Source organism: Anguilla anguilla, chromosome 14, assembly GCF_013347855.1.
Source record: "Anguilla anguilla isolate fAngAng1 chromosome 14, fAngAng1.pri, whole genome shotgun sequence".
Classification (NCBI taxonomy): Eukaryota; Metazoa; Chordata; class Actinopteri; order Anguilliformes; family Anguillidae; genus Anguilla; species Anguilla anguilla.
This window is the reverse complement of record NC_049214.1, coordinates 31,439,614-31,464,132: the sequence shown is the minus strand read 5'-3', so window position 1 is coordinate 31,464,132 and position 24,519 is coordinate 31,439,614. Positions and strand designations below refer to the sequence as shown.

The 24,519-nt window shown below is 53.3% G+C and overlaps 1 protein-coding gene across 4 annotated transcripts in view; it reads right to left on the bottom strand.

Annotated features, from left to right (window-relative positions):
- mcc (MCC regulator of WNT signaling pathway) overlaps positions 1-24,519 on the bottom strand; it is a 90,224-nt gene that overhangs the window by 5,697 nt on the left and 60,008 nt on the right. For 3 of the 4 annotated variants that reach the window (XM_035391957.1, XM_035391961.1, XM_035391960.1), the window contains 9 exons: positions 20,565-20,714; positions 20,233-20,322; positions 18,790-18,938; positions 17,101-17,241; positions 14,523-14,623; positions 13,647-13,830; positions 7,709-7,943; positions 4,383-4,574; positions 273-370 (listed from right to left, as the gene is read on the bottom strand). In XM_035391957.1, coding sequence (XP_035247848.1) covers positions 273-370; positions 4,383-4,574; positions 7,709-7,943; positions 13,647-13,830; positions 14,523-14,623; positions 17,101-17,241; positions 18,790-18,938; positions 20,233-20,322; positions 20,565-20,714 — 1,340 coding nt within the window. The remainder of the gene's footprint in view (positions 1-272; positions 371-4,382; positions 4,575-7,708; positions 7,944-13,646; positions 13,831-14,522; positions 14,624-17,100; positions 17,242-18,789; positions 18,939-20,232; positions 20,323-20,564; positions 20,715-24,519) is intronic. The other variant, XM_035391958.1, reaches the window with a different exon arrangement.

Below are 24,519 nucleotides of genomic sequence, written 5' to 3'. Positions count from 1 at the left end.
TGAGACGTGCGCACACGCGCACACACGCACACACACACAGGCACACACACACAAGCACACGGACACACACACACACACACAGAGCAAGGAAATAATTCATAAATACAGACAGACACACAAGCACACACACACACACATACACACAGAGCAAGGAAATAATTAATAAAGACAGACAGACACACAAGCACGCACACATGCATACACGCACACGCACACACGCACAAAAGGAAATGCGGTAAGACCGGGAAGCGGCAGCGGTCGGGAGGGCTTACCGCCGTAGTGCGCTGGTGAGCTCCGCCGCCAGGTCGCTGTCGCTGTGCGTTCTCAGGTCAGCCAGCGTGACAGCGGGCGAGCCGCCGTCTCCGCCATCCTGGTGAGAAAAACAACACATCGACGACAAAGGTCACAAATCAGCCTGCGACAGTTCAGGAGAATAACCCAATCGCTGCATGCGCCTGGTGAATAAAACAACACATCGAGGAGCTGGAACAGCTTAAGACAGCAACAGCACACTTGTGAATGTAACATCCTCAGAGCCAGGCCAGAATTAACGGAATGAGTGTCACAGCGTCTCAGCGTCAATTTCCTGAAACCGTCTTAGAAACAGACTTCTTGGAACCTTGTCTTCTCTTTGGGGGGGGGGGGGGGGGGGGGGGGGGGGGGGGGGGGGTCAGACATGATGTGTCACCATGGAGGCTCAGGAACTCACAGCTGGGTTCAGTCATGACTCGAGCCTGAAAGCAGCCAGGCCTCACTCAACCTCCCACCTCCACCGGATTCACCAGAATGTCCGTACGACAAAGGACACGATACACACCTCCTTTCCCTTTGAAGCACCACCAAATCAATAACATGCCAAATCCACACCACCCCTCATCACAATACACAAAGTCTTACAATACAGCCAGCAGTCAGAATTGCTCTACACAATTAGTAGCATATCGTTTCCACAAGGTGGCACTAAGTAGCTATTTTCCCCACCCCCAAATTCTGTGCAGTGATCCATTCAAAAAAAAAAAAACTCAAAACAGGGATGCTGTCAAATCAATAACATAGGATGTTTCATTTCTTTTCAAGTACAGTCTGAGTTCGGCTGCGGAATTATGTGAATTCTATAAAGGACGCTCTGTGAAACGAATAATTTTCTCCTGAGTTCAGTGTTAGAAAAGAGAAAGAACTGAAACAGAAACTGGTTTCCCACCAGAACTAGGTCAAGTAAGCATCTGAAACACTTTAGTAACTTTAAACCAAAATGCTTTAGACGATAAAATCTGAAAAAAATAAATAAATAAAAATCCTGTAGATCTTTCAAGACGATGACTAACCTTCATAGTTCAGTGAAACACATGCATGGATATTATGCCCTCAGCATGATAAATGGCTCTCACCATCAGCCCTGACAAAGTGTGATGACCTAACACTGAGTGGGGGGGAGGGGGAGGGGGGTGAGGGGGGCCTTTTACCCAAAAATATGAAGTGGACGATACAACCACAGTCAGTTTCTACGGTTACAAAAAATATTGGACGGATTTTAAGAGAAGCACCTTTTACAATCGAGGATGGGGTGTGTGTGTGTTTGTGCTTGTGTGGGGTGCGTGTGTGTGTGTTTGTGTGTGGGGTGTGTGTGTGCTCATGTGGTGTGTGTTTGTGTGTGTGAGGAGGTGTGTGTCGGCATGTTTTACTATCTTGTGAGAACCAAATGTCCCCACAAGGATAGAAAGATGAGGAAAACTACGCAAGGTGGGGACTTTTTGCTGGTCCCCACAAGTTCAAGAGGCTGTTTTAGGTTTAGGTGTGTGTGGGGAGGTGTGCGTGTGTGTGTGCGTGTGGGGAGGTGTGTGTGTGTGCGTGTGTGTGTGTGTGTGCGCGTGTGGGGAGGTGTGTGTGTGAGGAGGTGTGCGTGTGTGGGGAGGTGTGCGTGTGTGCGTGTGTGTGTGCGTGTGGGGAGGTGTGTGTGTGAGGAGGTGTGCGTGTGTGTGTGTGTGTGTGTGGGGAGGTGTGCGTGTGTGTGTGTGCGTGTGTGTGTGTGTGTGTGTGTGTGTGTGTGTGGGGAGGTGTGTGTGTGTGCGTGTGTATGTGTGGGGAGGTGTGTGTGTGTGCATGTGTGTGTGGGGAGGTGTGTGTGTGTGCGTGTGTATGTGTGGGGAGGTGTGTGTGTGTGCGTGTGTATGTGTGGGGAGGTGTGTGTGTGTGCGTGTGTATGTGTGGGGAGGTGTGTGTGTGTGCGTGTGTATGTGTGGGGAGGTGTGTGTGTGTGCGTGTGTATGTGTGGGGAGGTGTGTGTTTGTGTGAGTGGGGAGGTGTGTGTGTGTGCGCGTGTGTTATCGACAGACACGCTGTAAATGATGTAATCACACAGGCTGTTTAAGCATTTACAAAAAGCCATAAAGATCTGAAGCAGGAGAAGAGGAGGATTGCCCCAGGGAGTGTGGGTGGGGGGGGTGGGGGGGCAGGCCAAATTGCTTGATATCTACACCTCAATCAGCTTAGATTGACAGTTGGAGATTTTCGTGTTCATAGCAACAGAGACTGAGCCTCTTCCAGGGATCAAACCCGAGCTGCAGGGGGTGCATTTATCAGCTACATCATGGAAGGAGGGAAAAAACTAGAGAAAAAGAAAGGATGCAGAGAGGGAGATGCAGCCACCATGTTATCGGGATTTACGCAAGATCAATTTGTGCCAACCCCCGCCCCATCAAACTGCTCGTGGGGTTTCGCTGGAGGAATCTTGCCAGGTTGGCAGGGCTGAGACTCAAAGCTCTTCCTTTAAGAAAGGTTGCCAGGTTGGCTGGGCTGGGACTCGAGTCTCTTCCTTTCAGAAAGGTTGCCAGGTTGGACAGGGTGGGGCCTGGAGGCTCTTCCCTAAGAGAGGTCGCCCGGATGGCTGGGGCTGGGACGGAGGCTGGGCTCTGCAGTGATTCGTTTTGGTGGGTCTGTATGGAGGGAGAGGCTCAGGAAAGAAAGCTGCGAGGAGATGCAGGAGGAGGCGAAGGAGGAGGAGGAGGAGAGGAGGGAGGTGGTGTCGGGTTTCTGAAATAAGACCGCGGCTTTTCCGGAGTCGTCCCGCTTCCGTCTGGGACGGGGGGAACAGAGGGCCCCGAATCCCAGAGCGCCTCGTATTCGCTCCTCATTAACAGACACAGACGTTCGGCAAACGCCCAACACTTTCATTCGTTAAGAAAGACCTCACAGGCTCTCACTCGCAGGCCACATCACCAGCAGCTGGCCAGAAAGGGTCAGAGCAACACGCCACTTCCGCTGTGAACCAGGAGGCCTCTTTTCAGCTCAAAAAGGACGTATGTAAAAAAAGAAATAACTGAATGAACAGAAAAGCAGCGCCCGTCTGCCTCCGCGCGTGGCAGGATGTTTACGGCAGGTCTGACTGGGTTCTCGATCGTAATTCGTGCGTCCGCGCCGCGCTGTGAGTAACGGTAACGCCCGAATCGATGCCTCGCCGCCCCGCGTCATCATCACTGATTGTTCCGAACGCCAAGCTCGATCTTGTAGCAAAGCTCGGGGTGCACCTTTAGTATTTGGTGTGGGGGGGGGGGGGGGGGGAAGGTAGTAGGAAGGAACACAGGCAGACACCGCAATCAGTGACTTGCCAGTCTGAGCCAATCGGTGGGTTTTGTGTGATTGACAGCATGTAGTAGCTCCACCATTCACAGGGTTGATATAATCCTGATTCACTCGTTACTACGGCAACCAGTAAATGACTTCAACCAATCCAGTAAATTTAACTGGCCTTCCGGGTGGCGGGTTTAGCAAAAGCACGAGAGAGCGGCTGGCGCTGTGCTGACTGGGGCGGGATTTCCCATGGGGCATTGCAAAAGTGCCGTCTCGCAGCACAGGAACCGGAGTACCGATTTAAAGGCACACACACACAAGCCTCGATTCCATCAACCCTTGTCCTTACCTTTCACTCACAATTAAATGCAAGGAAAAATTTTTTAAAATGCAGGGGTGCGGGCGGGGCTAACAGTGTGCATGGGGCAGAATCTAAGTGGGGCAGGGCTGAGGTGGTTGTGGGTGGGGCTGATGGAGCTGTGGGTGGGGCTGAGGTATTTTGGGCAGGGCTGAGGTGGTTGTGTGCGGGGCTCGTGTGGTTGTGGGTGGGGCTGAGGTATTTTGGGCAGGGCTGAGGTGGTTGTGTGCGGGGCTCGTGTGGTTGTGGGTGGGGCTGATGGTGGTGTGGGTGGGGCTGAGGTATTTTGGGCAGGGCTGAGGTGGTTGTGTGCGGGGATGGTGTGGTTGTGGGTGGGGCTGATGCAGGTGTGGGCAGGGCTGGTGTGGTTGTGGGCCGGGCTGGGTTAGGGTTAGGGTTAGGGGTAGTTGGGTGTGGGCGGTGCTGAAGCAGGTGTGGGGGCGGGGCTGAGGCCTACCTTCCCGCTGGAGCCCGTGGAGCCCAGCGATCGCATGCGCTGCTCCTGGTGCTCCTCCACCTCGGATTTGAGGTGCTCGATGTGCACCAGGTAGGCCTGCTCCTGGGCCTCGTGCGTGCTCAGCTTCAGCTCCACCGCCTTCTTCTCCTTCTCCAGCAGGTACAGCTGCGCCTTCAGCTCCGCCATCTCCTCCTGCGCCACAGGGAGGAGCCAGGGTCAGCCAATCGCACGGCTTGATCGCACTGATCCAGCCAATAACGTGACCCGATTGCACAGGCTCACCAAATCACGCGGCCCAATTTCACGGGTTCAGCCAATCACGCGGCCCCATCACACGGGTTCACCCAGTCACGCAGCCCGATCGCACAGGCTCACCCAATCACGCGTCCCGATTGCACGAGTTCACCCAATCACACAGTCAATCACATGGCCTATACCCACCCCTTTCACTGCACCACAAACACAGCCTTTAAATGACTGTCTTTCATTGTAAAACCATAAATACATCAAAGGACTGTTTAAAAAACCCAACACCCACGCTACTTAAGCAGCCACTCTGAAAATAAATGACCGCGGTGACATCATCGACAGCCCGTTCACCTTTCTCTGGATCGATGAGGCAAGCACTGGAACACCAACAGTGCCCGTGAACAGCCAAGACCAAGGCCACCTGACCGAGCCCCTTCACAACACACTCCATCTCAATCTGAGCACAGTTCACTCCAGCATTCTTATCCACATTACTCCTGACACACACATTTTACTGACCTTTAAAACACACACACACCCATACACAAACACACACACACACACACCCATACACACACACACACACACCCATACACAAACACACACACACACCCATACACAAACACACACACACACACATACACACACACCCATACATATATTACTGACCTTACACAACACAGAAAGTCTAATAGACCCTACAGTACAAAGCCTAGATCTCATTAAAAAAAAAAATTTAACAACAGCTCAGACCCAATGAGACACCATAAAGGATACAAAAAAAAATCTATTATTATTAAGAAATCCTTTCAATAACCGTTTTCTTTGCAAACTTTGCAGTATTGGGCCTTTGCAGCACAAGAACACTCATACGACATTCACAGTAAAACACACGGAGCGCAGAACACGCAACATGTACATACGTGACCACTCTCAACACGCACATACCTGACCACTCTCAACACGCACACACGTGACCGCTCTCAACACGCACATACGTGACCACTCTCAACACGCACATACGTGACCACTCTCAACACGCACATACCTGACCACTCTCAACACGCACACACGTGACCGCTCTCAACACGCACATACGTGACCACTCTCAACACGCACATACGTGACCACTCTCAACACGCACACACGTGATCACTCTCAACACGCACATACGTGACGTGACCACTCTCAACACACACATACGTGACCACTCTCAACACGCACATACGTGACCACTCTCAACACGCACATACGTGACCACTCTCAACACACACATACGTGACGTGACCACTCTCAACACACACATACGTGACCACTCTCAACACGCACATACGTGACCACTCTCAACACACACATACGTGACCACTCTCAACACGCACATACGTGACCACTCTCAACACACACATACGTGACGTGACCACTCTCAACACACACATACGTGACCACTCTCAACACGCACATACGTGACCACTCTCAACACACACATACCTGACCACTCTCAACACACACATACGTGTTCACTCTCAACACGCACATTATGTGACCACTCTCAGCACGCATGTACATGACCACTCAATCAGACATATCAAATCACTCTTTGATCTCGTGTCCATCTTGGCTCCATATGTACCCTAACCTTGAATGTGTTAATACTCTACCTAGGGAGTTAACCCAATCCCAGTCTAGGTCTTTGCACACAGCTCTCTCCATTCATTACGATGGAGGTGGGTCAGCTCTCATCTCCTTTGCAGAAGATGGGTAAACACTGAACACACCTCCTCTAAGGGCAGCCATCGAGGTAGAGGGGTTAGTTCTGATTAAGAGAGAAGACGCAGGAATCTGTGTCTGAATATAATCTCCACTTTCTAGGAAGTTCGGTTTTAAAATGGGCCCCACAAAACACTGCAATCAGCTGAGTCTTACAAGATACACAATTACAAGATCACAAGATCTTGCCTCCTGCAACATTTACTTAACGTCTACCAAACATTAAGACCGAAAATGTCTACTGGATACTCAAGCATATCCACTTGCTTTTAACAGGCTAAATATGACGCATAGTCTGTACGAATCCTGTGTAACCCAATTTATCTGATCAAATTAAAGTAATTATGAAACTGAATCCAAGTCACTTAACAGTGCCGATTCATTGTAATGACAAACGCTTCATTTCAGACTTTAAAAAAACAGCTTTACAAGTATATGAAAAAGAGCCTTATTATTTCTTATATTTACCTTTTAATATAAAAGAGGGCAAAACTCCCAAAGGTATTAAAATCTGCAAATCGAGCATTTTGCATTCCCAAACTGCAACTATTGAGCTGCAGTGTGATGCTGACACAGTGAATTTTGGGGGGGATGTGAATTTGACTCAGAGAATGTCCAGAACCACACAGCCTCTCTCGCTGCACTACAGGCCTGTTCCTCCTCCATCTTGGTTCAGATTCACGCATTACTCATACATTCATGTATATATGAATTATGCATGATTCGGCGCTTCCCCACCGAGGCCAGCCGTTTCCCTTGCCTAACTTTTGGCAGCTGTTCCTGGAGCATTCACCCCATTCCAGACAGCATATATCGGATGCAGCTGGGCGGTGACTATTGTCCAAGGGCACCACGAGTATTCTGTTGCTGCGGTGCCGTTCAGTCTACACCTCACCCCGGTCCTGTTCGGTCTACACCACGCCCCAGTTCAGTCTACACCATGCCCCAGTTCAGTCTACACCACGCCCCATTTCGGTCTACACCACGCCCCATTTTGGTCTACACCACGCCCCAGTTCAGTCTACACCATGCCCCAGTTCAGTCTACACCACGCCCCATTTCAGTCTACACCACTCCCCAGTTCGGTCTACACCACACCCCAGTTCGATCTACACCACACCCCAGTTCGATCTACACCACGCCCCAGTTCAGTCTACACCATGCCCCAGTTTGGTCTACACCACTCCCCAGTTCAGTCTACACCACGCCCCAGTTCGATCTGCAGCACGCCCCAGTTCGGTCTACACCACGCCCCAGTTCAGTCTACACCACGCCCCAGTTCGGTCTGCACCACGCCCCGGTGCGCTTGCCTTCATGGCCATCAGCTCCTGCATGAGCACGGCGTTCTCCAGGTCCAGCCGCTGCGAGTCGCCGCGCGGCTTGATGTCGTAGCTGAGCGGGTCGATGTGCACGCTCTCCAGGTCCAGCATGGTCAGCTTGACCGCCGCGCGGTCGTTCCGCAGCTGCTGGACGTAGTCCTTCAGCCGCTGCTCGTCCTCCTTGCTGAAGTCCGTGTCGCAGCTGCTCGCCGTGGAGCTGGTGGTGCTGGGGAGAAAAACGCATGTGAGTGCGGTCTGGTTAGACACCTGTGATCTCACACACACACACGTGCACACACACACACACACACACACACACACACACACACAGGCACACGCACACGCACAGGCACACACACGTGCACACACACACACACACACACATGCACACACACACACACACACACATGCACACACACACACACACACACACACACACACACATGCAGACACACACACACACACACACACACACCACTCATCTCCCTGCGTATGGGACACGGGGAGACCCCGTGCAGGTATTCCAGCGCAGAGCACCAGACCACTTTCATCAAGACACCACCCGGGCCAACAATCCAGTCCAAGCAAGACGAGAACAGTTCGGTGCTGCGTTCTTTGGTAAACAAGCCTGGAGAACAAAGCAGCTTTCCGCTAAGCACGCGGTTAGCGTGCTGGACGACACGGTAAAGCGCCACGCTCCCACAAGTCTCCGGTCAGCTAATTCAGACGCGTGGAGGAGGGTAATGGATGAGGTCAGCTAATGAGGGTTGGGGGGGGGTTGGGGAGAGGCAGGGGGGGTTGACGCCGCTGTTCCCTCCGGTGCATTAAGAGGCCGACCAATCAGTGGGGGCATCAGCAGCGTTTGATCTTTGCCCTCCCACCCGGCCCAGAGCTTCTGGCAACCGGAGAGGACAGAAGGGTTAAGTGCTTCCTGAGAATGTTCCAGAAAAGCAAGTGATCTTCCACAGACTGGGGGGGGGGGGGGGGGGGTCAGAGAGAGAGAGAGAGATAAGGAGGCGAAGGGATAGGGAGAGATTTGGGGAGGGGCATGAGAGAATGAAAGGCTAAGAGAGAAAGAAAAAGAATGGGAGGGAGAGAGGGAGAGAAATATTGGGTGGGGGTGGGTGCTTAGGGGTTAATGCATCATGTCAACCTTGGCCCCCATGCTTGTGCTTGTGTTACCTCATACACCAGCCCTGTGATTACACTAACTAGGCTACTGTGAGTAATGCACACGTCCTCACAACCCTGCCAGATAATGCACACATCCTCACAAACCTGCTGGATAAAACACAACCTCACAACCCTGCTGGATAACACACGTCCTCACAATACTGCCACAATCCTGTAGTAATCTCCAGACTTAGCGATAAAACCACAAGGGGAAGCATTGAGAAAACGGTCAGCCTAAGCTTGGGAGAGTTGGGCAGTCATGATTTAACGAGCGTGAGGTTCGGAGGAAATGCTTTCGGTTTCTGGTTGAGGAACTGTCACTGCCTGTAGCCAAGTCTTCACTCACATAAAGTATGCCTTCAATAATGGATGAAAAATCCTCACTATGTCCCACTAAACACTTTAACACCCTGCCTCAGAACATGTTTATCATTTAACAAGCACCTGCAGCAAGCTCTAATTAATGACAGGTTTAACGAGGGGAAGACAATAAACCTCTCCAAACACACTTGAGAGAATAAGACGTTCGACACGGTGCCGTGCATCGAGCCGACGGCCCCGAGACAGACAGGAAGCGAAGCGCTTTCTCTCGGGCTCCTTCCAGCCGAGAAACCAGACCCAAGTGAAACGAGGAGGTTTCTGAAAAAGCGCGGGGGGGGGGGGGGGTGACCTTCAAACGGAACCACGCAAAAACAACCGACAAGCAGACACTCAATTATGCGCAGCACAAATGAATGTGACTGTACGCCCGGCTGTGTTTATGTGCCCGAGGCCGTCTAGAACAATGCAGTGGAGAATGAGATGCAGGCCTGGCTTCCTGCGTTATCTAAAGGAAGCATTCCAGTGATTAACTTTAATCCCAGACATTTTCAGTAGGGTCTCGATCTGCGCGGGCATGTGTGCGCAAACACACATTACACACACACACACAGACACATTACACACACACACGCACACACACACACACACACAGAGACACATTACACACACACACACACACACACACACACATTACATACACACGACACACACACACACACACACACACACACATACACATTACACACACACACACAGACACATTACACACACACACACACACATATATACACCATACACACACACACACGCACATTATACACACACACACACACTACACACACACACACACATTACACACACACACACAGACACATTACACACACACACACACACACATATATACACCATACACACACACACACGCACATTATACACACACACACACACTACACACACACAGACACATTACACACACACACAGACACATTACACACACACACACACACACGCACATTATACACACACACACACACTACACACACCCACACACACAGACACATTACATACACACACACACACACACACACATTACACACACACACTACACACACCCACAGACACATTACATACACACACACACACAGACACATTACACACACACACACACACACACACATTACACACACACACACACACACACACACACATTACACACACACACACAGACACATTACACACACACACACACACATATATACACCATACACACACACACACGCACATTATACACACACACACACACTACACACACACAGACACATTACACACACACACAGACACATTACACACACACACACACACACGCACATTATACACACACACACACACTACACACACCCACACACACAGACACATTACATACACACACACACACACACACACATTACACACACACACTACACACACCCACAGACACATTACATACACACACACACACAGACACATTACACACACACACACACACACACACATTACACACACACACACACACACACACACACATTACACACACACACACAGACACATTACACACACACACACATTACACACACCCACACACACAGACACCACACACCCAGCCACACACACAGACAATGCATACACACACACACACACACACCACACACCCACACACAGTGTAGCTTGTCCTGTGGAGGTTATGAGCAGGGAGAGACAGAGCGTGAAAAATCGCTCCAAATTAAACTGGCTGCCTTTCAATGGGCAGACTAATTACAATGACAATATCCCCAGATCTGTCTCACTCAGCACATAAAAGGGACGCTCCTGACAGAGAGATAGGTGCACCAGGAAGAGACTATTCCACCAACACTGTGGAGACTGACAATGAAGGTGCCACAAAACAGTGGACAACCTTGAAACTAAATCCAAGATGGCGCACAATCCCAAGAAGAATTTCACCTCGTGTTGTATGGCAACTCGCTCACCCACTCACTGAATCGCTCACTCAATCACTCACTAAATCCCTCAAGCACTCACTCAATCACGCACTCACCAACTCACTCATTCACTCAATCCATTAACTACTCACTCAATCACGCACTCACCCACGCAATCATTCACTCACTCAATCGCTCACTGAACCACTCACTCAATCACCCACTCATTCAACGAAACCTGCTGGACTCGGTTTAGGTTTTCTATTTAGCCCAGCAACTAATTCAACTACACAGTACCTAACCATGGTCCTCAATCAAGGCTGTGGTAAGTAGAGTCAGGTGTCTTAGTGCAGGGCTAAAACAAAAACCTGCACCCACACCGGCCCTTTTCGGGAAAGACTGGAACCCCTGCCTTAGATTATACAAGATTACGTACCATTGGCAGAACCAATGTCCCCCTGGTTTATCAAGCAAGCCTTGTTTCTCACAGAGAGCAACTTAAATTTCCCAGCATCCCATTCTGAAAATCGGTTCGAGATGAGCAGCGTGAGATTCTGCACCTTTTCAAAAAGCAGACTGGCATGTGGATCAATTCACCCCTCATCCAAAGAGCGCCATGCAATCACAGAGCCATTTTAAACAGCAACACGCTCCCGCTCTCAGTTCACCAGGGAAAAGAATTACACCGTGCCCCTCGACCACAGTCTCTCCGCACCTGGTCATCTCCAGCTGTTACATTTCCCCCCCTCGCTCTGACGGACGCCTGCTCTCCGCGGCACAGAACGACCGCGTCTTTCACTGAGCCGACGCTCGCACCTGGGGCGCATTTCGGCTTGGTCCCCCCTCCCCGGGGGGGGGAGGGTTCGCACAGGGTTTTAGCTGTCACAGATGACTGCAATTCAGACACAATCTCGAAAAAAAACATGTACAAAAAAAATTCCAGAATTGCAGCTGAACTACTGAGCTCCATTCACATAATATTGCAGAAATTAGCACATCTCTGCTTTCGCGGAAGAGCGTGCGCAGTTGAGTTGTAGCAAAAGCTACAGTGCATTGAAAAGCTTGTGAGTCTTGCAGTTAAATGAAGATGGCTGGTTAACGGGATTTCACTGAAATAAAGAGTGAAGCTTGTGCATGTTTATACTCCCACAGCGAATTACTGCACAAGCAGCATTTCAGTCTGCATGGACCTTGTGGATCAGAGCACTTTCACAGCGTCCTCATAAGATATGAGCGCTACAAGAGAGCTGTGCATTCACCCACACGGCTGCTCCATTCTGCCACTCAACAGCCTCTGATGTGAATGTAAATGTCCTGCTAGCCTGAACTCATCCTCAGACAACACAGACACACAGCCCTGAGCACAGCCCACACGCACACACAGACACACACACAGACACACACACAGACACACAGCCCTGAGCACAGCCCACACGCACACACAGACACACAGCCCACACGCACACACAGACACACAGCCCTGAGCACAGCCCACACGCACACACAGACACACAGCCCTGAGCACAGCCCACACGCACACACAGACACACACACACACACTGTCTCTCACACACACAGACACACAGCCCTGAGCACAGCCCACACGCACACACAGACACACACACACACACTGTCTCTCACACACACAGACACACAGCCCTGAGCACAGCCCACACGCACACACACTGTCTCTCACACACACAGACACACAGCCCTGAGCACAGCCCACACGCACACACAGACACACAGCCCACACGCACACACAGACACACAGCCCTGAGCACAGCCCACACGCACACACAGACACACAGCCCTGAGCACAGCCCACACGCACACACAGACACACACACACACACTGTCTCTCACACACACAGACACACAGCCCTGAGCACAGCCCACACGCACACACAGACACACACACACACACTGTCTCTCACACACACAGACACACAGCCCTGAGCACAGCCCACACGCACACACACTGTCTCTCACACACACAGACACACAGCCCTGAGCACAGCCCACACGCACACACACACACACAGCCCTGAGCACAACAGGAAGCTGATGCGCACACGCACACACAGACACACACATAGACACACTCTCTTTCACACACACACACACTCTCTCACAGACACGTACGTGCACATGCCCTCACACATGCACACACTCACACTCATACACACACTCTCTCTCACACACACACACACACACACACACTCTCTCTCTCACACAGACACGCACGTGCACATGCCCACACACATGCACACACTCACACACACACACACTCACACACGCACAGACACACTCTCACACACACACACACTCTCTCTCTCACACCCACACACACACACACTCACACGCACACGCACACACACACGTGCACATGCCCACACACACACACACACTCACACTCTCTCTCTCTCTCTCACACACACACTCTCTCTCACACACACACACACACACACACACACCTGGTGTGGCTGTTGGAGGACAGGCTCTCCCAGGGCTGCACACTGCAGCCGGTCACGGCGAAGGCGGCCCCACAGCTCCCGTCCAGGCGCGTCAGCAGGTCTTTGGCCGCGTTCTCCGCCGCCTTGCGGCAGTCGTGGGCCCGCTTCAGGATCTGCGTGATGCTCTCGTCTCCCCCCTGGTCCCCTGGGGCCAAGCAAAAGGGTCAGGGGTCACTCGACATACACAACACACTGAGATGCACTGAGACACAGCAAAATGGAACGGGACACAACTAGATGCAACAAAACATAATTTGTTGCATCTAGTTGAGAAATATGAGAAACAGCAAGACAAAGTAAGAGCCAAGGAGACACAAATGAGCCACAGCAAGACAAAATCAGACCCAATGAGACACAATGAAGCACAGTTGGAGCAAATGAGATGTAAATGATAAACAGCAAGACAAAATAAGAGACAAGAGACACAAATGAGAATCATTAAAAACATTTTTTTAAAAGAGCCCCAATGAGACACAAATGAGGCCCAGTGAGACACAGCGAGCCAAGACGAGACCCAGTGAAAGACTGCTGTCTACGCATTCAGCAAGTCCCGCCTCTGAGAAAACAGAGCTGGAAAAACAGCTACAGAAACACAAGTGCTACAGCTAGAGGGCGTGGCCAGCGGCTCTGTTGTCCCGCGGCACCGCTGACGGATGTTCAGCAGCCTGGAGGACTGCGTGTGTGCGTGCGGGTGGGTTTTCTTCGCCCTCTTTTGATGGTGGTGTCCTGATGCGGGTTCACCCATCGGTCATCGTGCTCAGAGACAAGCCAGCGCTGATTAGAGAGCGCCGCGCGGCCCTGGGGGGGCGTGTCCGTGTCGGGTGGGCGGGTACTTACCCACGGTCCCCACCCCCGCTGCCCGGAACTGGCCCAGCACCAGACTCTGCTCGCTCTCCGCCAGGGCAAGCAGCAGCTCGTACGCCTCGATGCACTGCTCGCTGCGGGAGAGAGCGGGAGGGGCGATTCAGCACTCGCGCTCTGATTCACTTGCACTGATTCACTTGCTCCGATTCACTCGTACAGATTCACTCGCTCCGATTCACTCGCTCCGATTCACTCGCTCCGATTCACTCGCTCCGATTCACTCGCTCCGATTCACTCGCTCCGATTCACTCACACTGATTCACTCGCTCCGATTCACTCACACAGATTCACTCGCTCCGATTCACTCGCACTGATTCACTCGCTCCGATTCACTCACACTGATTCACTCGCTCCGATTCACTCACACAGATTCACTCGCTCCGATTCACTCGCACTGATTCACTCGCTCCGATTCACTTGCACTGATTCACTCGCTCCGATTCACTCGCACTGACTCACTTGCACTGATTCACTTGCTCCGATTCACTCACTCCGATTCACTTACACACTCTCAGCCTCCACTGAGTTCAGCAAGATTTTCCACAGATTGAACTGGTATTATCAAACTTCCATTACGAATTAGAAAAGGCAATCAGTGGGACTATAAGGGACAGCTTTGGGGGTGGCAGAGTATAGGGGGCGGGGCTTAGGCAGGGGGCGGGGCTCTGATGACTGCTCTCTCTCCGCTGTGGAATGACAGCCCAAGGCGGGGGCGGTGTTACTGGCGTGCGAACACAGAAAGGTGCGCGTGTTTGTTTGGAGATCTCGGCTCCAGCCTGCGACAAGCTGAGACTGGTCGAGCGGCAGCAGAGGAGAGGGGATGACCGTCTAACGCGCCAGAGTTTCTGCAGAATCACTGCTGCCGTGGAGACGAGCCGCTGTGCGGCGAACACCGCGTCCAATTCTTCCACCGAAACGCACCTGTTTCTCTCCCCCGTGGCTGTTTCCAAACACAAGGGCCTCATTCGGTGAGTAAAGTCACTTCTTCCACGTATTCTTTTACCGGAGCCTGCCGCAGTCGCGAGTGGCCGTCCCACAAACGAAAAATAATCTCCTCTCGCTCCACCGCCTGGGTCTATCAATCTCCCCAACATCAGAGTCGCTCTGGACGAAACTCCATCACAATCCCCCCCACTCCCCTAACACAAATGACAGCCCCATTAAGGGGGTGGAGTCCCCTGCAGACGGACAGGTGAGGTAACCTCTGACGGGCCAACGGATAAAAAATGAGACAAACAAATCATTCCGCAGAAAACCAAGCCCCGCCCCCAAATCGCCATGCAGCCACGGCAACACGGGGACACGACGACCCACCCCCCCCCCACACACACACAAATACCGGTTGAGACAACCGTTGTTAGGAAGGCGCCGACCTCGACGACGAGCGGAAAGCCGCGGCCGTTTTTTTTTTACGCCTTCGCCGCCTTTCCGACAACACCGTTCCGTAGCGGCTAACGAGCTTCGCTTACGGAGCGCGGCGGAAACGGCGGCATGGTGGCGGGTGAGCGCTTCGGCTCTCTCTCAGACGGAAACGTTCTGCTTCATTACCGCCGTTAGCTGCGTCCAGACCCCGTCTTATCTGGGAAAGGAGCGGACGCGCCCAACGAACGCTCGCTGGCCCGCGGACGAGACGGGCCACGCTAACGCAATGCTAATCGCTTTCCCAAGAACGGCGTCTCACGAGGAGGCCGTCGACCCCAGTGAATGAAGCCTAATTATAATTATAAGAGCCCCCTAACGAGGCGGCGGGGCCACGCACTCCATTACCACCTCTGAGGGAATTTCGGCTGGGGGGGCCCCAGGCGGGGGGGGGGGGGGCTTGGGGGGGCAGTGTCACAGCTATGGGAGGTCGGGGGGGGAAAGCAATCTCGCTTAAAAATTGAGTTTCTGATTGCAGAGGGGAAGAGAGGGGGGAATCATCAACAGATGATGTTTTTTTTTTCTTCTCTCCCTGGTTTTCCTCATTTCAAAACGCTTTTCTCCAGAGAGAGAGAGAGAAGGGGGGAGAAAGAGAGAGATAGGGAGAGGGGGAGAGTGAGGGGGAAGCGAGCGAGAGGGAGAGAGGCTGGGAGAGAGAGAGGGAGCTGGAGACAGAGAGAGAGAGAGGCAGGGAAAGAGTGATAGAGAGAGAGGGGGGAGAGAGAGGGAGGGAGGGAAAGAGTGATAGAGAGAAAGAGAGGGAGAAGGGGAGAGAGAGAGAGAGAGCAGAGCGGTGAAAAGGCTTAACCCTGAAGCGCGGCACGGTCACGCTCACTGAACCGTTTGGCATGTCGTGGCAGATGGAGGCTGGGGGAATCGGGCAGGTTGGTGCGTGAGGGCTGGTATTTCTCTTCACCCTGGTGCGGTCAGACGTGATGACACACCTGTGCGGGGTGGGGCTGCGTGCGTTTCGGTTAGACAAACCGATCAGTAAGCGAGCAGGTGAGCAGCAGGAGGTGGGCGGGGCGTGAGCAGCGGGAGGCGGGCGGGGTTTGAGCAGCAGGAGGTGGGCGGGGCATGAGCAGCAGGAGGTGGGCGGGGCGTGAGCAGCAGAAGGGGGCGGGGCTCTGACCTGTACTGCAGGGCGAGCCGCAGGGCGGTGGCGTTGGACTCGTACTTCCCCACCAGCATGCTCATCCTCTCGGCGTTGTTCTTGCACTCCTCCAGCGTGATGGTCAGCAGGTCGTTCTGCGACTTCAGGTGCTCGATGCGGCTGCAACGACAACAACCAGCGCCGGTCAGAAGACCAGCAACCCGACACACACAGACCACACACAGACCGCACACAGACCGCACGCAGACCGCAGGCAGACCGCACGCAGACCGCACAGACCACACGCAGACCGCACGCAGACCGCACAGACCACACGCAGACCGCACGCAGACCGCACGCAGACCGCACGCAGACCTCACGCAGACCGCACGCAGACCGCACGCAGACCGCAGGCAGACCGCACGCAGACTGCACGCAGACTGCACATAGACCGCACGCAGACCACACGCAGACCACACGCAGACCGCCCACAGACCACACGCAGACCGCACGCAGACCGCACACAGACCGCACGCAGACCGCACACAGACTGCACGCAGACTGCACGCAGACCGCACGCAGACCTCACGCAGACCGGACACAGACCGCACGCAGACCACACGCAGACCGCACGCAGACCGCACGCAGACCGCACGCAGACCGCACGCAGACCGCACTTATTCCTCCGCATTCATCTGCATCTTAAAACTGCATTGTATGCAGAACCACAGAACACGTCTTCTCCCTAGCCACCGCGAGAGCAGAGAAACTCTGAGGCATTCTCGTAGTTCAAGTTTAAAAGTTCAATCCGCATTTGAGAAAGCTACAAAATTCTGCCTCCGGTTTTCGCTTAACGGAGATCTGTGAAGCGCTGTATCAAACGTGTTCCCCTCGTAATTCCTGCTGTGGAGTTAAATCCCCGTGTAAGTCCATGATTAGCAGTGAAGACCATAATTTCCCTTGACTTGGTTCTGCCTTCAAATAGAACACTTTCGAGAGGGGGGGGGGGGGAGCAAACATAAATTCCAAACCCTGGCTTAAAAAAAACTCTACCTGCACTCGCCCGCATAAATATTTAATCTCTGAATAAATATTCCTGGCGGAAAAAAAAAACTGAGGGCCTCATTCATCAGACGGCGGGTGGGGCTCCAGCTCGGAGGACAGAAGAGGCAGCGCTCCGGGAGAGAAGCTTCTGGAAAAGTACCGCGCGAGAGAGTCTTCGGCCACAGCACTTTTAACCCTGGCAGTGGTGCATGCATGCGTGTGTGTGTATGTGTGTGTGTGTGTGTGTGTGTGTGTGTGTGTGTGTGTGTGTGTGTGTGTGTGTGTGTGTGTGTGTGTGTGTGTGTGTGTGTGTGTGTGTGTGAGCGTGAGCGTGTGTGAGCGTATGTGTGTGTATGTGTGTGTGTGTGTGTGCGTGCGTGTGTGTGTGTGAGCGCGTGCGAGCGTGTGTGTGTGTGTGTGTGTGAGCGCGTGCGTGTGAGCGCGTGTGTGTGTGTGAGCGCGTGCGTGTGAGCGCGTGTGTGTGTGTGTGTGAGCGCGTGCGTGTGAGCGCGTGTGTGTGAGCGCGTGCGTGTGAGCGCGTGTGTGTGTGTGTGTGGTCGGGGGCCTTTCCTTTTTAGAACCAATTCATGTGCAGTGCAGCTGTAGCTCCTGTGCCATTGGCTCTTTGTAATACTACAGTACCCAGAATGCCGAGCTGTGTGCGTTAAACTCTACGGGCCGCACCTGTTCAGCCGCTCTGTCTCCACCTCGAACTCGCGGATCTTGCTCTCGGAGATGGCGGACCCGTGCGAGTACAGCGTCTGGAAGATCTCCTGGATGTTCGAGCAGTCCTGTAAGGAGTGAGCCAGGTGCTCCGCCACGTTACTGGACACCTGCAGGAGCACAGGGTAAGACAGCACTTCAGTGAGGACGGGGGCAGGGTCAAGCGAAGTTCAAACACACACACACACACATCCAGACACAGACACACACACATATGCAGACACAGACACACACACACATGCAGACACACACACACACACACATATGCAGACACACACACACACACACACACACACACATATGCAGACACAGACACACACACACATGCAGACACACACACACACACACGCAGGCACCGACACACACGCACACACACCTACACATCTACACACCTAAAGGTTCTGTGTTCAGCCGCCCCCCCCCCCCCCCTTCGAGATGTATGGGGAGACAGATTTAGGAAATGGCTCTTAGTGTGATTTGATACTAATTCAGCAGGCTGTACCTTTGGGGGAGGGGGGGGGGGGGGGGTTGTGCTTTTTGAATGCAATTACTTCTGAGTTCCTTACATAACCAGTCTCTGGCTGGTCTCGGTGGAGTTTTGGCTGTCTGCGTTCCCGTTTTACACACAGCATTACGGACAGAGATCAGCGAGATCAGCGGCTTCGCTTTCCGTAAAAAAAAAAACACCCCCCGAATCGTTACCATTGATTTTCTTTCGCGCCCAGACGGTCGATGAGAACCACGGGCCTCCTGTAACAGTCAGCTCACCAAAAAAGCAGGGGAGGAAAGAGAGGGGGAGCGAGGGGGGAAGAGAAAGACGAGAGCGTAATTTTCTGACGAGCAGCGTCGAGCTGTCGCAGGGGGCGGGCCGGGGATTGGGCCAATCGCGGTTTCTACCGGTGAGAAAATGTCCGTTTCCTCTCGATTCCGGGGTGGGGGCTGAAGGATGAAGTCACCTTTTGTGTCAGAGACGCCCGTCTTTGGAAAGCAGCCAGGAGCGGAATCACTGACGGCTGAGTGACAGGCTCGTAGCCCCGCCCCCTCAAACCCACCCTCCGCCAGAGAGACACTGCAGCTATTAATATCCACCAGCATTTCTCTCCCTCCCTCCCTCTCCCTCTCTGCCTTCCACTCTCTGTCCCTCGCTCTCTCGCTCTCATCCTCCCCTCTCTTTTTGCCTCCCTCCCTTCTTGCACACCCTCTTTGCTCTTCCTCTCCCTCTCTGTCACTCTCATCCCCCTCTTTTCCCTCTCTCCCTCTCTCTCCCTCTCTCCCTTTTATTGTATCTATCTCTCTCTCCCTCCCTCCTTCCCTCCCTCCCTCCCTCCCTCTCTCTCTCTCTCTCTCTCCCTCCCTCCCTCCCTCCCTTTGGGGTACACAGTGCTGGTGCTGGCTGCTCCTCACCCCGATGCTGCTGATCTCGGAGCCCAGGACCGGCCTCTCGGTCGAGGAGGACTCAGACCGCGTCTTGGAGAGTTTGACTCGCTCAGCCACCTGTCAGAACACAGGTTCCGGAAATGGAGGTGAGGTTCATTGCATGTAGTGTGCACACGTGCATGTGCATGTGTGCATGTGCATAGTGCGTGTGCATAGGGCGTGGTGTGTGTCTGTGCGCAAGTGTGTGTGCATGTGAGTGTGTGTGCATGTGTGCAAGTGTGTGTGTGTGTGTGTTCATGTGCGCATGTGTGCGTGTGTGTGTGAGCATGCGTGTGTGTACAGACAGAGCTAGCCCTCACCTTGGCGACGGGGATGTCGTTGCTGCTGCTGCTGGTGCTGAGCTCGCCGGTGCTGGGGTTGATGGGACGGCTGGCGGGGGTCAGCCTCCCGGGGCTGGAGGGGCCTGTGGCCTGGACACTCTGCAGCCTGGTCTGGAGCTCTCTCACCTGCTGAGAGCATGCACTCATCACCCTGGCGCTCCTCAAAAAACCAGCCCCGCACCCCTCACCCCAGTACCCCTCCAAAAGCCTGCACCACACCCCTCACCCCAGTACCCCTCCAAAAGCCTGCACCGCACCCCTCACCTCAGTACCCCCCCACAAGCCTGCACCGCACCCCTCACCCCAGCACCCCCCCCAAAATCTCTGTCCAAACACGCACCCACAATGTCTGCGCACATGTGCGCGCGTGAACCAGGTACCACTGCACACGCAAACTCTGCATGCACGAGTGCGGTATGTCTCTGCACGTGTGCCCTGCATCGCAGTCAGCTGCCAGGCTGCCATGCCGCATGTAGCTACACGGTTACCGCGGCCACCGCTGACCTGAGCGTTCTCTGCGTCACACCGCAGAGGCGCCGGGCGGTGAGGAGAGGCGGTGGTCACCGCGTCAACGCCAAACCACCCCGTACACCGGGGGCTCTGGGGAACCCAGGCCTCCGAACGGGCTTTCCCCAAAACAGACCCCTGGACCCCGCCCCCTGAAGGCGGAGTTTTATGAGTCATCCACGCACCCAGCAGACGGGGCTGCGCTTCGCAGTGCTGAAGTCACACGGCTCGTTTCTCTTCCCCGGCTCTAAGTCAACGCGCAAAGACAGCTAGCAGCACACCAGAGCTTCAGCGCGTCTCCCAGGGTTCCCAGTGTTTACAGACAAACAGACGGAAAACAGACATAAGTCACCGCTACGCTCTCTCAGAGCACACCCGGGATGCTGTCTTTCTCTTTTTTTTTACGAGCGTTGAGAGCGAAGCGTCTGACTATCACTTTCTCCTCCCCTAAAACCTCAATGAGGGGTGTAATAAATGATCATTCAGCTGCAGGATGTAATATCGCAGCGGGCTGGAATTTTACTGCATTTGAAAATGAATGGCACGTTTAATTAGATCCTTCATCAGATTTAGCTGCCGCCGTCAAGCAAGGGCACCGTATAATTCGCCATTACGTACGATTCAGTGCTGGATTACAGGAAATGGGGACCGGGGGGGAAGAACAAAAAAACAAAGATTTTGCCAGAGACATCCCTATTCTACGCAGGGCCACTGCAATGGTGGCAGGTCCCAATGTGACAGTTGAAAAACCCAGTGCTCATTTACTGAGGAGAAGTTCTCCAAAGGCAGACCAGCTGTGCTACAAATCAGGGACGTAAAGGGCATTTTGGGAGGGTGAGGGTGGGGGGGGAGAGGGCGGGGAGGGGTGGACGTGCTCTGCGAACCCATTCCACCGCCGGGACTTCCCCATGATGGGTCCTCGGCCAAAACACGAGGCATCGCCTCAGAAGGTTTGTTCTGGCTGCGGGTTCGTTCCATGTGCATTCCAGGAGCGCAGGGTTCTCCCCCCAAACACTCCGGGGCTGTCATGCGCCAGGGCGCGGCTCTAACGCTTTGGGGCAGGGCTCCAACGTGCCAGAGCGGAGCTCCTGTCAGGGGCAGCTTTTCGGGAAGGACAAAAAAAAAGGGACCGCGACTGAGTCGCGCACACGTCCACCGTTCCCGCTGCCGACCGGAAGAGAGAAGAAGAAAAAAAAAAAGAAAATCATGGGTTCGCTCGGGAGAAGCAGCTCCGGTCCGTAATTATACAATTTCAGCCATCCCTGTAATTTCCTCGTTTCATCAAAGGACAACTGCACAGCCTGAAAGTTCAGCTTTTTAAGTTTCCCATGGGCACTAATGCACAGCACCCACTGCCGTTTAGCCATCAGAGAAAGCTCTCTCCCTCTCTGGGGAAAAGCCTCCTCTACAGGGAGAAATGCACTCCAGGCAATGTGCTTCCCAGACTGTGGGTCACTCATGAGAAAGACTGGGTTGGGTTGGGTTGAAAAACGATGATACATATTGGGGAAAAAACAATGTATCAGAGGTTTTCAAAGATTTTTACACCAGTCGAGCAAAACACTGCCCCAGTAAATGCAGGGTGAGAGTCACTGTTTCACACAGGGCTTTGAGAGCCAGAAAAACCGAAGATTTTGAGCCTCAGTTCAGTGGGTCATGTGACAGGCAGACCGCTAACGCACTCGCCTGCAGACGGGCTTAACCCTTTAACAGCTGGCTCGATCGAGCGGCAGACCGTTTTTTACGCTGCTACCAGCAGCGCGCTGGAGTGCGCTGACCGGCAGACGGACGGATCGGACCGGCCGAAAAAACGCGCGGCGGCGTAAAGCGGAGAGAACTCCCGGCGCCGCCAAAGGCGTCTTTAGCAGCCGCGCGCGCAAACGGAGCCCCGAACGGCGAGCGGCGCCTGCATTACACCCCGGCGCCCCCGAGCGCTAATCCCATTACCGCGCTAACCGGCCTCTGAGAGCCGACGGAGGACCCTGGGATCTGATTGGGCGTCTGCAAGCGGCAGGCTCATCGATTGGGTGCGTAACGGCTTTATCTTTGCTCTGTGAAAGGGGGCTCCGATTCCAAAATGAACGGGACGTTACTGGCGCTCCCTCTGCCGAGAGAAGAAAGCGCCACTGCTGTTCGTCCTTCTCCGCGCCGAAACGAATCCCTCTCGACGGCGAGCGCGGTTTTGGGTTCTGACAGCGGTCGAGCGACACGCCGAGAAACTGCGTGTCTATATTTGTACTTTCTGCCCACAAAACTGAAAGGCTGAGCTCCACGCGCAACGGTAATTACAGCCCCGTGTTTCTGCTGCGGTCGCTGTGATTCAGCCTTAGCTGGGGCAGCTTTAAGAGCTCCCGATGGCCCAATTTAACTACATATTCTACAGTTAGACTGCGGGGTTCAGATGGTCCAGCGCACAGTTTAACTACAGATTCTACAGCAAAACTGCTGCTCTCAAATGGTCCTACACACAGCCATTTAACTACAGATTTTACAGTAAATCTTCAGGGCACAGATGGTCCTGCATACAGTTTAACTACAGATTCTACAGTAAAACTACAAGGCTCAGATGGTCCAGCGCACAGTTTAACTACAGATTCTACAGTAAAACTTCAAGGCTCAGATGGTCCAGCGCACAGTTTAACTACAGATTCTACAGTAAAACTACAAGGCTCAGATGGTCCAGCGCACAGTTTAACTACAGATTCTACAGTAAAACCGCAGCGCTCAGAGTCTTCAGATTCACCAGACACCCAGCTGCTGGCTCGTTCCAGCTTGCCTGATTCTAAACTATAGAAAGTTCCGGTTGGTAACAGGGTTGTTTGGGGCTATACCGCCGTACAGAAACAGCACAGCAGTAGGGAGACAAGATTTCTGGGGTACTGTAGAATCTGTGGTTTCGACAAATGAACCAAAGCCAATAAAGTTATTAAGGCTCGAGCCATCCAATGAACTGGGACGATAAGGGCTCTGATGTCCCTCAGACGGGCCTGCGTCTGTGCCGGGATTCGCTGAACAGAGGGGTACGCACGAGGAAAAACGGGCTGACTCCGGCAACGACTTCACCCAACAGAGAGCCCCAGAGGGAGACAGGCCAGCAGACTCTTCAGCCCTGTTTAAACTGCCAGCAGCCTCGGGGCAGAGGGGAAGGGAGCCAAATGCTTCCATCCTGACAGCAGTCACACATTTTGGGAGGCCAAAATGGCGGCAAGAGCAGCCCTGAGCATGGTAAGATGGCAGCACAGGCACTTCACACCAGATACTGCAGGAGGTTCTGCTTGGAAGCTGGAGTTCCCGGTACTATACTAAAGTACAGCATTGTGGTTGGCCACGCCCCCACATGAATATTAATGAGATGCATCATCAAAATGGAAATGTTTTCGTTTCAACAGCAGGGAGACAGAAGCTTTAGTGTGACCAGAGAACACAT